Below are 14,335 nucleotides of genomic sequence, written 5' to 3' on the forward strand. Positions count from 1 at the left end.
CCACATGTGTTGCAGATCGAGCACCTTCAGGGTGTTGACGGAAGGCGCTGCAACAGGAACAGTAGACCGGCTTAGGAGACATGGCCAGGTGACACCACAAACAGGTGAGTATTTTTTGTTTTATTATTACAATAATAACAATTCTTATTAGTAGTATCTGCTTTATCACTGTAATGCTAGGATGTTTTTTTATTGCTTTTAATTTTTTTTTTTTTTAAACATAAAAAAATATGTGGGCAAGCATTTTTGGCGACAGAGGCAAGGAAAAACTCTCTTTAAGGAAAAAACTGGAGAGAACCAATACATATTTTTTTGTTTGAAATGCACTATTTCAAAGACTTTTCTGTCTTTAATTTATTTTAATGTAAACATGCTATATATGTGTTTTTTTTTTAAATCATTGTGATGCCGCCATGTCGTCCAGCAGGCATTCTGACGGGCAACATCTGTGCAAACAGGGGTGTTCATTTAGCCTTTTTTTTTTTTGCTGCTGTCATTCAAACTTTACGACATTTTGCTTTTGCCTCAATAACCTCTTGTGGCGAGCAACAGATGACAAAGCAAAAAGGGGAAAGAAAAAAAAAAACATAGACCTTTGACCCTGCTGCTGGAGTTTCATCTACACACGCTTACATGTGTTTTTGTACACTTGTTAGTGGCTTTAAGTACATTTAGTTTTCGTTAAAGCAGGGGGGGGTCACTGCCCTCCCTGACCTTCTTATCAACACACACACACATGCGGACACATGCACGTGTGCGCTACCTGTTTGTCCAGGTTCTGGGAGCCCATCATGCATGATGGACTCGCTCTAAAATGAGAGTGGCTAGCTTTGAATGCAAACAGTGCACAGCTGGTGGGCTTTTTTTTTTTTTTTTTGCAAATGTAAACAACACAAACTTTAATTCATTTAAAGGGCATGAGTGCAGGAGGTGGAGCTTCCTCAGCTAATTAACATATCACCCAGACACCACCATTTTACCGGAACATTTCTGTTTATCTTCTAGAACATTATACTATAAAAACAAGGCCTCTTTCACACAGAGATCCTGTCAAACTTGTGCACCAGAGCAAAGATTGTCCACCAATTCCGAGACTAAAGTAGCCTTTCTGACAGAGAACCAACAAAATAGGTTGCCATAACAGTAACTCATCTGTGCATTTCACACAGAATCCAGATAATTTTCACCAGTTAGTCAGTCAGTCTCTTGACGTATAAAATACCTGTCAAAGTGACACACTTTGTGACAGGTTCTACTGGGTTTGAAGAAAACCTCTTCAATATTCCAGGAGGTTGTAACAGTGGTGGGACCTTTTGTGAAAGTGTATCCAGCTATTTCAGGACCTAGGTGTGAAGTTTAACGCCTGACGTTAGTATCACTGCTGTAGCAGAGGCAGGACAGTATAGCCTGTGTTGCCTTTTCTCCTTCAGAATTGTCACACGAGATCCGTAACAGTCAATACTGCATTGATTCATCTTTGCCTTTCACACAGAATACAGCAAAATGGGACCCTGTTGTGAATGTGTGCATATTAAAAATTCTGCAGTCAGAATATTTGATGATACAAGCATCTGGAACAACAGGATGAGAGAACAGGCATTTTGGGGTTAAAGTAGGCCCACCATGTTTTTTTTTGGATAGTATCAGTGTTGTAACAAAGGCGGGACACAGTTCTGGGACTGACATGTCACATTTCAACACCTGAGACCCATATTGTACAGTATTACCACATTCCGGCAAAATGCTGCAACATCATCCATAACAGTAAATACCTCCATTAACACATCTGTGCATTTCACACAGAATCTAAGAAAGTCGCACATTGAGAACCCTGGAACCAAACATTAAATGCATGAGGCGTAACATATTGTTTTCAATGTTTAATTTCAACCCGGCGGGAGAATTGAGTGGGGTACGCTTTCACACAGAATCCAGAAAACTCTCATCCCCTTAAATCTTATTCTCCTGTGCTGTTTTGCTGCTTTGCTGAGTATTTTATACTCCACATAGGCTCCACATATGCCATTCACTTATCTGATTGCGGGACTCTGACAGTGCACACACATTTACGGCCTGTTCTGGGTTCTGTGTGAAATGCGTTTCTTATGCACCTTTTTTGCTGAATTTTTGTGTGGAAAAAATATGTACACATTGATGAAGTGTGTTTCTACTGTGGATATGCAATTTATTTATTTGAATATGCAATTTTCTATATAATATGCAATCTTTTTATCAAGTTTAAGTGCTTCAGTTTGGATTTTTGAAGTAACAAAGTCAAAGAATCCCTGCTGTAAACAATGATAAGACTAGCGTCAGGTGTTCAGTTAAGAAAAAGAGTTATTGAGCGTGTTTTTTCAGATGGAAATAAGCAGGCGGAGGAACGCGGTGTCAAGCTTTGCATTGCCTACAGTCACGTGTCTCATTCTTTATTGACAGCCCATTGTGTTTGTATCGGTCACAAACAGGCAAATTGCCGTCACTGAGAACTTTATCCTGTTCGGGCTTGTTGCTCAGCTGGTGGACACGCTGTTGCATAAGCACAGGTCACATGACTGACGCAACTTGTGTATGCATACGGTATATTGTTACAGTGATAAGAGTAAACAACACCTTGACCTCTGTGGCCTGTCTGGCAGCGGCTGTATCAGATATTATACACCTACAACAAGATAATAACGCTTATTCTAAGTGTTTAGAAAAAAAGCGCTGGGGTCTTTTATTAGCACTCTGTCAAAAAGCTTTATTTGTGGCTGTAGGCAACTTCCCAATGTAATTTTCTTCAATGAACTCCATCCTTACTGCTCTTTACGGGTATTACAACATTGGTTCTGTTACTGCTGTGTCTCATGCACTCCAAATCATTATTAAAGTTTAAAAAAATAAGTGGTTATATTTCGCATTTTCGGAAATATCAGATGCTTCCAATTAACACCCTGTTTTCACTTTTAAGTAATGAAATCAACTTAAGTTGCATGGTGTCTTTGAACGCAACCCCTCATTGGTCATATTAATGTTCTGCTATTGTTTTTAAAGAGACTAGTTTTGGGCAAATAGTTTTTCAAACGTGTGTGTGTGTGTGTGTGTGTGTGTGTGGCATCTTTTGGGTTGACTTAATGCATGGGTGGTGTTTTTTAAAATATATACTTATAACATAAGGGTTTAAATACATATAACTTGTACAATACATAGCGGCTATATAACAACATATAACGTCTATATATGGTATATTTAAAAATTGTAATATAGAAGTGGCACCTGGATCCTTGGATTGACGGATGACTTAAAATTGTTCCCGACTTGACTCCCAAATGACTGCAATCTGCTGGTGTGTGTTTCTCATCAGTCCAAGAGGAAGAGGAGGAGAGAAGCTCACAACTTCATGGAGCCAATCCACTTCCTTCTGACTCAACAAAGCTGCTGTATGTTTAGACTACAGTGAGCTCTTCTGACCTGCACCTGAAGCATAAGGCGGTGGGGGCTGCAAAAGGAGGGAGGGGCACCACCGATGCTTGCTGATCGGCTGGAACCACAAATTTCATCATGCAGGAGAAGATGGAGAAAGGCAAGAGGACGCCCGAGGTCAACGCCCCTCCAGAGGGTGGCTGGGGCTGGATGATCGTGTTTGGCTGCTTCCTCGCCACCATCTGCACACGGGCTGTCACCAGGTGTGTATAGTCTGTACTTGACCACACAATATGAAAATGAGTGTGTGTGTGTGTTTCACGTTCGTTTAATCCACAAGTTCTCAAATGCTGTCAACCTGGGCCCCACGTTTTCCAACAGTCAATTCAATCCCAGACATTTTTCAAAAGCCGTCCCTTAGTTTATGGCGTCCACTGCCCAGTCAGATGTCCGTCCCGTGTAGCCGTGTGACACGGCAAGATGCCTTTTCACTTCCTGGTTGCTGCAGAGTATGGATTTCTATTGGATAAAATGCATGCCAACCACTTATAAAACAAACTTCTGCCACTGTGTGGCCGTTTCTTCGGCTTAAAACTGCACCAAACTTGATCTCTTCTATTGTGCAGTTGCATCATCTCCTCTTTGCGCACAAAAAATGTAAACATAAGGGACGCATAAATACGTCTTTGCTAGTGATTCCACTAAATAATTACACTAAATAAGATGTGTATCGGCTGCACAGTGATTGAGTGGTTAGCACACAGGCCTCACAGCTAGGAGACCGGAGTTCAATTCCACCCTCGGCCATCTCTGAGTAGAGCTTGCATGTTCTCCCCGGGTACTCCGGTTTCCTCCCACATTCCAAAAACATGCTAGGTTAATTAGCGACTCCATAGGTATGAATGTGAGTGTGAATGGTTGTTTGTCTATATGTGCCCTGTGATTGGCTGGCAACCAGTTCAGGGTGTACCCCGCCTCTCGCCCGAAGACAGCTGGGATAGGCTCCAGCACCCCTCTGCGACCCTCATGAGGATAAGTGGTAGAAAATGAATGAATGAAGTTTATTTGCAGTTCTTAACATAATGGAATTATTTTTACTACTGACATTTTTAGCCCGTGTTTGTCTATATGTGCCCTGTGATTGGCTGTCCACCAGTTCAAGGTGTACCCCGCCTCTCTCCCAAAAACAGCTGGGATAGGCTCCAGCACCCCCCACGACCCTCGTGAGGATAAGCGGTAGAAAATGGATGAATGAATGAATGAATGAAGATGTGTATCAAGGAAGATGATATACCCACGGTGATGACAGTTTTGCTTCCAAATAAAAAAACTTGGACATTGGTACTATATTACATAACTTAATGTAATTTTCTGTCTGCGACCCACCCAGGATAGAGCTGTAACCCACTTTTGGGTCCCGACCCACCAGGTAACAATGAGTCTTTTAGTCTACAATAACAACAAGTCTAGATGTGTGTCTGTGTTTCCCACATTGCATAGTCTGCACCTGTTAACCCCACACTGCGGAAAAGACAAGGAAAGGTGTGTGTGCACGGTAAGAGTAATTAAGACAACGATGTGTGTCTTTGGAATCCAACGTGACATAGACAAGAATACATGTGTTCCAAAGTCGCCATCATTATTATTCCTATTAAAACAGCCAAGCGGGAGATGTTTCAAAACAACAAGAAACTGCTGACAAGTGAAGAGCCAACATGTATATGGTACAGTGACAATGTCGTACAGTTTCAAAACGTTGCTCAGTTGGTCAGCTCATGTTAAAGACAAAGATAAAGGAGTGAATGAGTGTCAGATGTGAGGTGATAAAAGAATGAGAGGAGGTGTTTATCACCCCAGACTGGGAAGTGGACGCCATAAGGTTGGAATTATATAAGTGCGGTTACGCAAGGCTCAAGATGTAAGAAATGCACTTCATGACCTGACACTCTGTCCAATCAAAACATGTCACACTGTATATACTGTACATGGACTGTCAATTCTGATGTATAAGCCACACCCACTAAATTTTGAAGAAAAAACAGATTTATACATATTGTGTGGCACACAGGCAGCTCTTTATTTGACAGGAGCCAATCATGATATATGATAAATAAATAAAGCTCACGATGAGCTTGTCAATCCATTGGAAATTACAAGCGGCCATTACTCAATTTAACAGTCTGACTCCATTTTACAAAACATTAAATTCATCACACAGCAACCCATAAGGTATACCAGAGGGAGGCTGACGACATTGCAGCACTCCAACCTTTTGAGATTTGTTGTGTGATGAGGTTAGTGTTGTTAGTGAAGTGTTCTTAGTACGATGACGCCATGAGTCAGATTGTTATGTTGTCATACTGTTATATGCATACATATAATGACTTCCTGTGTTTTCCACTGGGTTAACAAGCGCCATGCAAATGCACCCATAGATCCTGATTCGCTCATGCCAAAATAAGAGCTATTGTTCCCTCAGTGACGTGCGAGCAGCACAGTATTTAAACAATCAATAGCCATTATGGCTAATGTAGCCATTAATTAGCTGTACCGCTATATAAGCCGCAAAAAGTTGTAGCATATACATTTTCATTTATGGTACTTATATTTTCATCTATTTTATGGTCACCACAAGTTAAAATGTTTTTTCCTCCTATGCAGATGCTTTTCCGTGTTCTTTGTGGAACTCCAGCTGCACTTTGAGAGGGATTATTCCACCACGGCTTGGATCAACAGTCTCATAGATTGCACTACCATGTTCTGTGGTAAGCCCACCCCCCATGCTATAGTACAATAAAGTACTATAAGTACTATAAATTTGCATATGTTGGTAGGTCTGCATTAAAATGAAAGCCTATGGTGTGTCCCCGACAGTTCCCCGCGTCCCCTCCAGGGGGTCCCGCCCCACTATTTGAGAAGCACTGCTTTAAAGCAATGACTTAAGTGGGGTAAATAAGACTATATGTTTTCCAGCTCCTCTGGGCAGTTTCCTCGCCAAACGTCTCTCATGCAGAGTGACGGTGATGCTCGGCGGGTTCTTGTCTTCTGTCGGTCTCATCCTCAGCTGCTTTGCCACCAGCCTGGAACACCTCTACGCCACTCTTGGGGTCCTCTCAGGTGTGTTGATATCAGTTCATTGATTCTGGACCCGAAAACGATAACGGTACAATGCATGGAAACAAGCATCGATACTGGACTGTGAGCGATGCAATGCATCAAGATTTGATACGAGTTTAATGATGCTGTACTGTACAGTATATTGATATTTGGTACCAAAAGTGATACAATACTAATACATCACAAAATCAATATGGGTTACTGGTGTATTGATACCATACTATAATGTGAGCAGTTACTGTACAACAAAATATTGATACGGCCATTTATTTTCAGGCATAGGCTTTGCTCTCAGCTACACGCCCCCCATCGCCATGGTAGGGAGGTACTTCAATGAGAAGAAAGCCATGGCCTATGGCATCGCCCTGTCTGGTATCATCTCATGTTCTTTTCTCCCGTACTGTCATTCCTATCAACATGCCACTTATGTTCCTCCTCGATATCCAAGGCACCGGCATCGGCACTTTCATCCTGGCCCCGGTGGCACAGCTGCTCATAGATCAGTACTCCTGGAGAGGAGCCATGCTCGTCCTGGGGGCCTTTGTGTCAAACTTGTGTGTTTGTGGCGCTTTGATGAGGCCCGTGCCGCCCACCCCTGGTCAAAGGTCAGATCTCTGCTGCTTTTTAAAGGCTTGAATGTGTGATACGGCAAATCAGCATATCAATATTTGGAACTGGTGTGCCGATACAGGACAGAAAGCAAGAACGATACGTCAATTTATCACAATATTATCATAATATTCATGCTGGGTACTGGTTTGTTGCGTGACATAACATTGTTGTAATTAGTGTATTGATACTGTACTGTGAATGGGTAATGATCAGTGATGTGAATAATGTCGTTTAAAATAACATTACTAACGTCAAAATAGCGTTATTAACGCCGTTACTTTTTTCAGTAACGGGTAATCTAACTAATTACTTTTACTGTCAGCATAACGCCGTTACCATTTTCGACACCCCGTTACTGCACGTTACTAAAAATAAAACTATATCACCGACTTAGTCTGAAGCGCTGCGAGAGTGTGAGTGTTTACAAGTGAGGGGGTGGGATAACCACATAAGCAATGAGGATTGGCTCAGCTTTTAGTAAAATTGCTTCTTCAGCCAATCAGAGGACTTAAGTGGGCGGGTGTTTTAGGCACATAAGCAATGAGGATTGGCTAAGGTTCAGTAAAATTACGTCTTCGGCCAATCAGAGAACTTGACTGGGCGGGTGTTTAGACCACATAAGCAATGAGGATTGGCTAAGGTTTATTAAAATTACGTCTTCGGCCAATCAGAGAACTTAGGTGGGCGGGTGTTTTAGAGCACGTCCAAAGTCAGAGGAAGTAGATACAGCATAGAGAGATGAGTGAGGAGGACTCTAGTGAGAAGACAGCGTTTGCTAAATGGAGGTACAGACACTACTTTAACCTCGTTGATGTCAAGGGTAAAATGTACATTATGTCCCCGAAAAAAAACTTTGTCCACGTTTTGTGTGAGCAACTCAAACCCACAGAAACACCTGTCGACTGCAATAAATGCACACCTCTGTAATGGTACCCGTAACTCAGTTACTTTTTTTGAGAACTAGTAACTATAACTAATTACTTTTTTAAAGTAACGTGCCCAACACTGATAATGATAAAACACGATATTGATATTTGACACTGATGTATTGATACTACTACTAAAAACACAAAATACTGTAACACAATACCAAAGCCTCATGCTTATAATGGCGTATTGATACAAAATGTCTGCCATAGCAAAACAATACATCCACATATTGACATTTGATATCTTTGTATTGATACTGTGCTGTGAGCAACAACGTTAAGAGCAAACGTTAGTTCATGTACAAAACTATATTTCCTTTGTGCTTTCCCATTTCCAAGGACAGGGGAGAGCAATGTGGACAAAGGTGACGCCAAAGAAGACCCATGCAGTCATTGCGAAGAGTCATTGGAAATCGGCAGCATCGGCTACACCCAGTATCCACTCATATCCAATGGAGCGCTCCAAAGCTGTGACCTTCAGAAAAACCAACAAGTACCGGGAAATATGGGGATGCTGCCAAGCAAGCCCTGTGCCAGGTTGACGAACATGAAGCTAGGAGGATGCATTTTATCCAGCGACAAGCTAAAAGCGGCAGTGCTTGTTGAGATGCAAGTCTCAGACACTAAGCCAGCCAATCGAGCGCAGGGCTTGGTAGAGAGCAATAACCTCAACAACAAGATTGTCCGCACAAAGAGTGAAGACGGCAAAACCACAAATTGGGATGAAGAAGTTGTCCCGCTTACTGAACCTTCAGCAAACACCAAAACCTCATCACCAGGTTGTTGTTACTGCCTCCAGCCAGGGCAAGACTTTGGCTTCCTTCTTATTCCTGACTTCATCATTTGGGCGGTGTGCTTCCTGTTTATGGCATACGCCTGCAGCGCACCGATGGTTTACCTGGTTCCTTACGCCATCAGTAAAGGGGTGGAGAACAAACAGGCCGCTTTTCTTGTGTCCATATTTGGAATCAGCGTCATCGTGGGAAACATCACCTTTGGGTGGATCACGGACAGGAAGTAAGTAGAAGTTAGGGTACAGCTATTGTTTTACAGAGAGGTAATGATAGAACCCCTTTCGCTGCAGGTGCCTGAACAAGAATCGGATGCTAAGCTTCATGCTCATGTTAGCAGTGGAGGGCATCAGCTGTTTATTCGTCCCCATCCTGCAATCCTTCACCCCGCTAGTGGTGTTTGCAGTCGTCTACGGCTACGTCGAAGGTGCATACGTGGCACTCATTCCCGTGGTGACCTCTGATGTGGTGAGCCCAGACGACCTCAACTCTGCCCTGGGCGTGGTCTACTTCCTGCACAGCATCCCTTACCTTATCAGCCCACCAATCGGCGGTAAGACATTTGTTTGCAAAACTGTGTGATAAAATCTTAACCGACATTCTTTCGCTCTGTCTCCAGGTTGGTTAGTCGACGTGACGCAAAACTATACGGGGACCTTCTTCCTCAGCGCTGCTTCCTTTATATGCAGCGCAGCAATTCTAGCCACCACCATGGTGGTCAGACACTCCTGGAAGACAAACATGTCTTCTCCCAAACATGTTGTTGTTGAATGTCAACAAGGCATTATCTGATGCTGCACAATGCTTATTTATGTTTTAAATATATATGTAATATATATATTTTCTTTATGGTACCCTGTCATTTCTATTTGGATTCATGTCTTATGAATATGTAAGAAATAAACGATATGACTAAACATGTGTTACATTATCTATTGTACGTATAATGTCTTGTTTTCGGCATTATTAAACCTTATATTATGACGTAATTTTTTTTATTAATTATAATACAGTATAATACTGTATAGTACATTTCACTAGAATCATTCATTTTATTTATGAAATCCCAAATCAAGGCACAATTTGTATATTGTCACAATAGCGTAACAATAGCATGAAGTGCTTGTAGTTGTCTTCTTGTACAGAAGAGGGCAGTGTACAGCCAAAGGCACTGTTTAGCGAACAAGTTGGGCTTCAACGAAGATCGTCTATTAACAAGCTACTGTTGACTTTGAGCAAAATAGAAGCCGCTGTAGATGCGCCTTCTTGGCACATGGAAAACATGTACAAGAGAGAGCTCTAACTGAATTCCAAGAGCGATTTGGGTGGTTGATGATGGCCGATGCTTGCGAATCTGCTCAGTTCAACAACATCAATAGATGGATCGACGTCAACAACTAAAGGTATATACATTAATATGTTATAATTAATGTCAGTTTCTTGTGTGGCTACTAGTAATACGCTCTAGTTTGTAGCGCGATAGTAACCGGCTAACCTAGCTAGATAGCTAACGTTAGCTAATCTCCCTGCAAAACGAAAATTAGCTAGTTTCCGTGTGTTTTATGTTTTCTGTTAAAGTCTTAACTTCACAACAATTAGTCTCCTTTTTTACTGTCCTGTTTTTGATGGATTCACATTCAGGGCACCTGTGACACCTGTCATTCTAGAGCTACGTAATAATCCTTATCCACTTAATATTAGCATGGTTTGTTATTGAGCTTGTAGTTAGCTGTCCTAAATAATTAGGAAAAACAACAATATTGTTCCCACTAATAGCCTGGTAATGTGTTGGTAACCATCAGTAGTTTTATTTTCCAATCTATTAACTCTGTATGTAACTTTTATCCTCCTTAAAGTGAATGAAGTCTTCAAGTAGAAGCAATGGAGCCAGACATTCTGCCCTATCAGCACTCATCAGCTCCCCCTCCATTGGACGATGACATGGGGGAGGCAGGATCAGAGGAGGATGAGTTCAGGGGATTTGTATTTGACCTTCCCGCTTCCACCGAGCCACCGTTCCTCAAGTCCAGCTTTAATCTCCAAACTGAACACTCCAGCAGGGAGACTGAGGAAGGAGGGCGGCCATCTTTGGACCTATGCACCACCAACGGTTTCTGCGGCTCTGCAGAGGAAACGGGCTTCGCTGACTTCTCTGTGTTTACAGAGCAGGCGGCTCACCCGTGGTGCTGCGGCTTCGCTCCACTGGGTGGCGCTGCAGTGGGCACGAAGCCCTCCAGCAGTTTGAGAGAAAGTCGCCAAGTCGTTATGGACGCCGAGCCCAGATCCCGTTGCGCATGTACGCCTCACCAAACATCTCAGGACAAAACCAAGAAGTTGCAGAAGGAACACATTCTTAACAAGTCCACCACAGAAGACCTGGACTCCTTCTGCGATGATGTCTCCTTTGAGGGTACGTCTGAGGACTTGGAACCAAACGTGTCCTCTCTCGCTTCCCAGGGGGATCAGACCGGTGATGAAGACGAGTCTCTGTTTGAGTGGGACACGTATTGTCACCGTGGCGACCAAGCTGCATCTCAGGGAACCTGCGCTACCTCCCACGTGTCCTCGAAGTTCAACGATGAAAGGTTTGACAACTGCGTTGATGGAGAGACCCCGGGTCTCCCACCGAGTGACAGCTTTGCAGATTTCTGTTCGGCAGTCCCACAGGAGGATGGCGGCAGGATGTGGGTGGAGTTTAAAGACACTCAGATGAAGCTTGTAGAACAAGTCAGCAGCCTCCAGGTGGTCACGGACCTTGAGGAAGACCATAGCTAAGCAGAACATGTCATATGATAACTTTTTTTTTTTTTTTTACCTTGTCCATCAGCTCTTACAGGTTTCTTTCCCAGCGGAGGCGGTCCCACCTGAGGAGGAGAACGTGCCCAGTCTGGGTGCTCTGCTTCATCCTCAGGAGGAGGAGAAGAAGACCACAATTCAGAGGTACTCAAAAATCACCATATATTTTTGAGCCCTCACATTTCAGCAAACAGTTGATCTTACCAAGGGTAAACGTTTTTTTGGAACCTATATTGTACTACTATACAAGCTTTGCATGGACTACTCTTTTTTATATAGTATTATGGCTTTTACAGGTTGCTGAAATTCTGATGCTTTCTATCAATAGATACACTTTACAATCTGGTTCATTATTTCATCAGGGTTCAACGAGGCTTATGGCGACCCCATCAGGACATCCACGGTGCTGCAGGCCTCATGTTTCAGTGGGGAGCTTCCCATGCTAACAGGACACTCCTGAGGTGTCTCGGTGTCAACACGAAGGACACTGTGAGTTTATCAATGTGTTTTTGATTTATTTATATATAATTACAAATATTATCCTATTGGGCGGCACGGTGGTCGAGTGGTTAGCGCGCAGACCTCACAGCTAGGAGACCAGGGTTCAATTCCACCCTCGGCCATCTCTGTGTGGAGTTTGCATGTTCTCCCCGTGCATGCGTGGGTTTTCTCCGGTTTCCGCCCACATTCCAAAAACATGCTAGGTTAATTGGCAACTCCAAATTGTCCATTAACTCAAAATTGCCTTTTCACTTCCTGGTTGCTGCAGAGTATGGATTTCTATTGGATAAAATACATAATACAAAATACAAAAAAAAAATTCTGCCACTTTGTGGTCGTTTCTTCGGCTTAAAACTGCACCAAACTTGATCTCTTCTATTGTGGAGTTGCATCATCTCCTCTTTGCGCACAAAAAATGTAAACTTAAAGTACGCATATATATGTCTTTGGCAGCGATCAAAATTACACTAAATAAGATGTGTATTGGCTGCACAGTGATTGAGTGGGTAGCACACAGGCCTCACAGCTAGGAGATCGGAGTTCAATTCCACCCTCGGCCATCTCTGTGTAGAGCTTGCATGTTCTCATTGGGTATTCCGGTTTCCTCCCACATTCCAAAAACATGCTAGGTTAATTGGCGACTCCAAATTGTCCATAGGTATGAATGTGAGTGTGAATGGTTGTTTGTCTATATGTGCCCTGTGATTGGCTGGCCACCAGTCCAGGGTGTACCCCGCCTCTCGCCCAAAGACAGCTGGGATAGGCTCCAGCACCCAGCAAAAAGCGGTAGAAAATGAATTATCCATTTATTTTAACATTGTTCTTTTAGCAGCTGGGCCCCATCAAGGACTGTTACCCAGGACAAACACCAGCGACCAACTCCGGAGCCCAAACACACACTTAATGAATTCAATGCAAGTATGTTCAACCTCACCTTTCAGAGCACGACTCTAATATGAATATTAAAAGTTCATATATTTTTTTTCTAACATCAGCTCATCACCAGCCTGTTGGATGAGAGTCCTCAGTTCTCAGGGCGGTCCGTCTCCTGCTTTGGGGTCAATTCAACCTGCCACGCAGTACGTGGACTCTTCTAATGAGTGCTATACCTTGTTAGTTTGTGCTCTACCCTCTGTAGGATGTGTTTTCTCCTTCCGAGTATTCACTCTGTGTACTCGCTTCCAGGCAATGGATGAGAAACGTATTTTTGAAAAACCACAATCCCAAAATGTGCAGTCAAAACAATCAACGACCTTTATGAGTAAAACACTGTGCCCACCTACCAACGCTCCCACTTCTGAAGCTCATTTGCACTTTTATCTTTTGTGTCATCTTATTTTATTTATGTATTAATAAGACTTCTATATTTATTAACTATTACAGTATTTATTCACTTGGCTGTCGACTGAAACATCAACTGCATGAGCTTAACTCACTTTAATCAGTGTAGTACTTGTCATTTAGTGTTTCCATACAAATCTGTGCCTTTATGCCACCAGTTATCAACTATAAAAAGTATTTCACTCATAGATTTATTCATTTTTTCATAACCCGATATTCAAATTAGGTATTATTCCTTTTGAAACATCTTCAGGTTTACCGCTGGAATCCAAATGAATGCACTGCTGTAAGGTGTTATATGCTTGTAAATACCACAATAAACCAGATACATGATCCTTATGACTTGTTATGCATTTTTATTTTTACTTTTGAAAGGTGACAATACAAGAGACATGCATTTTCACATAATCAAAAGGCAAATTAACTCAATTTACTGGTCATCTATATTCCTAACCTCACCTGGGCGGCTCTACAGAGGGGCAAGGGGAGGGCAACGTCCCCCTAAATAAATGGCTTGAAAACTCAGCAATAAAAAAGCACAAGACAGCTCCACAAATCTCAACCTGGTCTCTCTACATACTTAGGAACCTCTGCACTATAATCATTAACGTTATCTCAGGTTGTTGCTCTTTTTGACCCGTTCGGGTTACCGTATTTTCAGTAACTGTAATGCGGAAGTGAGGCATATAATAACAAATAAATCAAAACACGTTTGTGTGTGCTATTGTGCATCATTAATCTGCACATGTATATCAACATTTTATGCAAATGCTTCAACTCAAGGTTTTTTTTGTCGCTTTTTGACAAGTTACTCCTTGACGGGGTGAATATACACAATACAGCTTG

At 42.4% G+C, this 14,335-nt stretch overlaps 2 protein-coding genes across 3 annotated transcripts; both read left to right on the forward strand.

Annotated features, from left to right (window-relative positions):
- On the forward strand, positions 1-9,755 carry LOC131108010 (monocarboxylate transporter 12-B-like). The gene is made up of 9 exons (XM_078787275.1): positions 1-104; positions 3,344-3,665; positions 6,064-6,167; positions 6,376-6,519; positions 6,796-6,891; positions 6,968-7,124; positions 8,400-9,077; positions 9,145-9,404; positions 9,471-9,755. The coding sequence occupies exons 2-9, from the start codon at positions 3,541-3,543 to the stop codon at positions 9,641-9,643; spliced, it is 1,737 nt and encodes a 578-aa protein (XP_078643401.1). The 5' UTR covers positions 1-104; positions 3,344-3,540; the 3' UTR covers positions 9,644-9,755.
- A 342-nt stretch (positions 9,756-10,097) lies between these two features.
- On the forward strand, positions 10,098-13,828 carry LOC131107841 (uncharacterized). 2 transcript variants are annotated; one of them, XM_058058235.2, is made up of 6 exons: positions 10,098-10,254; positions 10,708-11,593; positions 11,679-11,791; positions 12,010-12,136; positions 12,978-13,066; positions 13,144-13,828. In XM_058058235.2, exons 2-5 carry the CDS (start codon positions 10,733-10,735, stop codon positions 13,050-13,052), a joined length of 1,176 nt encoding a protein of 391 aa, XP_057914218.2. In that variant the 5' UTR covers positions 10,098-10,254; positions 10,708-10,732; the 3' UTR covers positions 13,053-13,066; positions 13,144-13,828. The 2 variants fall into 2 exon arrangements, with proteins under 2 accessions (XP_057914218.2, XP_057914219.2); XM_058058236.2 differs by having other exon boundaries at positions 12,981-13,066.
- Positions 13,829-14,335: the final 507 nt, after the last annotated feature.

The sequence above is a fragment of the Doryrhamphus excisus genome, linkage group LG20, assembly GCF_037039965.1.
Source record: "Doryrhamphus excisus strain RoL-2023G ecotype Guam linkage group LG20, RoL_Dexc_Guam_v1.1, whole genome shotgun sequence".
NCBI lineage: Eukaryota > Metazoa > Chordata > Actinopteri > Syngnathiformes > Syngnathidae > Doryrhamphus > Doryrhamphus excisus.

Coding starts and splice junctions, on each gene's coding strand:
- LOC131108010 (XM_078787275.1), top strand. CDS start 3,541: ATGCAGGAGAAGATGGAGAAAGGCAAGAGGACGCCCGAGGTCAACGCC. Junction 3,666..6,063: donor TGCACACGGGCTGTCACCAG/GTGTGTATAGTC, acceptor CCTCCTATGCAG/ATGCTTTTCCGTGTTCTTTG. Junction 6,892..6,967: donor CTATGGCATCGCCCTGTCTG/GTATCATCTCAT, acceptor TCGATATCCAAG/GCACCGGCATCGGCACTTTC.
- LOC131107841 (XM_058058235.2), top strand. CDS start 10,733: ATGGAGCCAGACATTCTGCCCTATCAGCACTCATCAGCTCCCCCTCCA. Junction 11,594..11,678: donor AACAAGTCAGCAGCCTCCAG/GTGGTCACGGAC, acceptor CTTGTCCATCAG/CTCTTACAGGTTTCTTTCCC. Junction 11,792..12,009: donor AAGAAGACCACAATTCAGAG/GTACTCAAAAAT, acceptor TTATTTCATCAG/GGTTCAACGAGGCTTATGGC.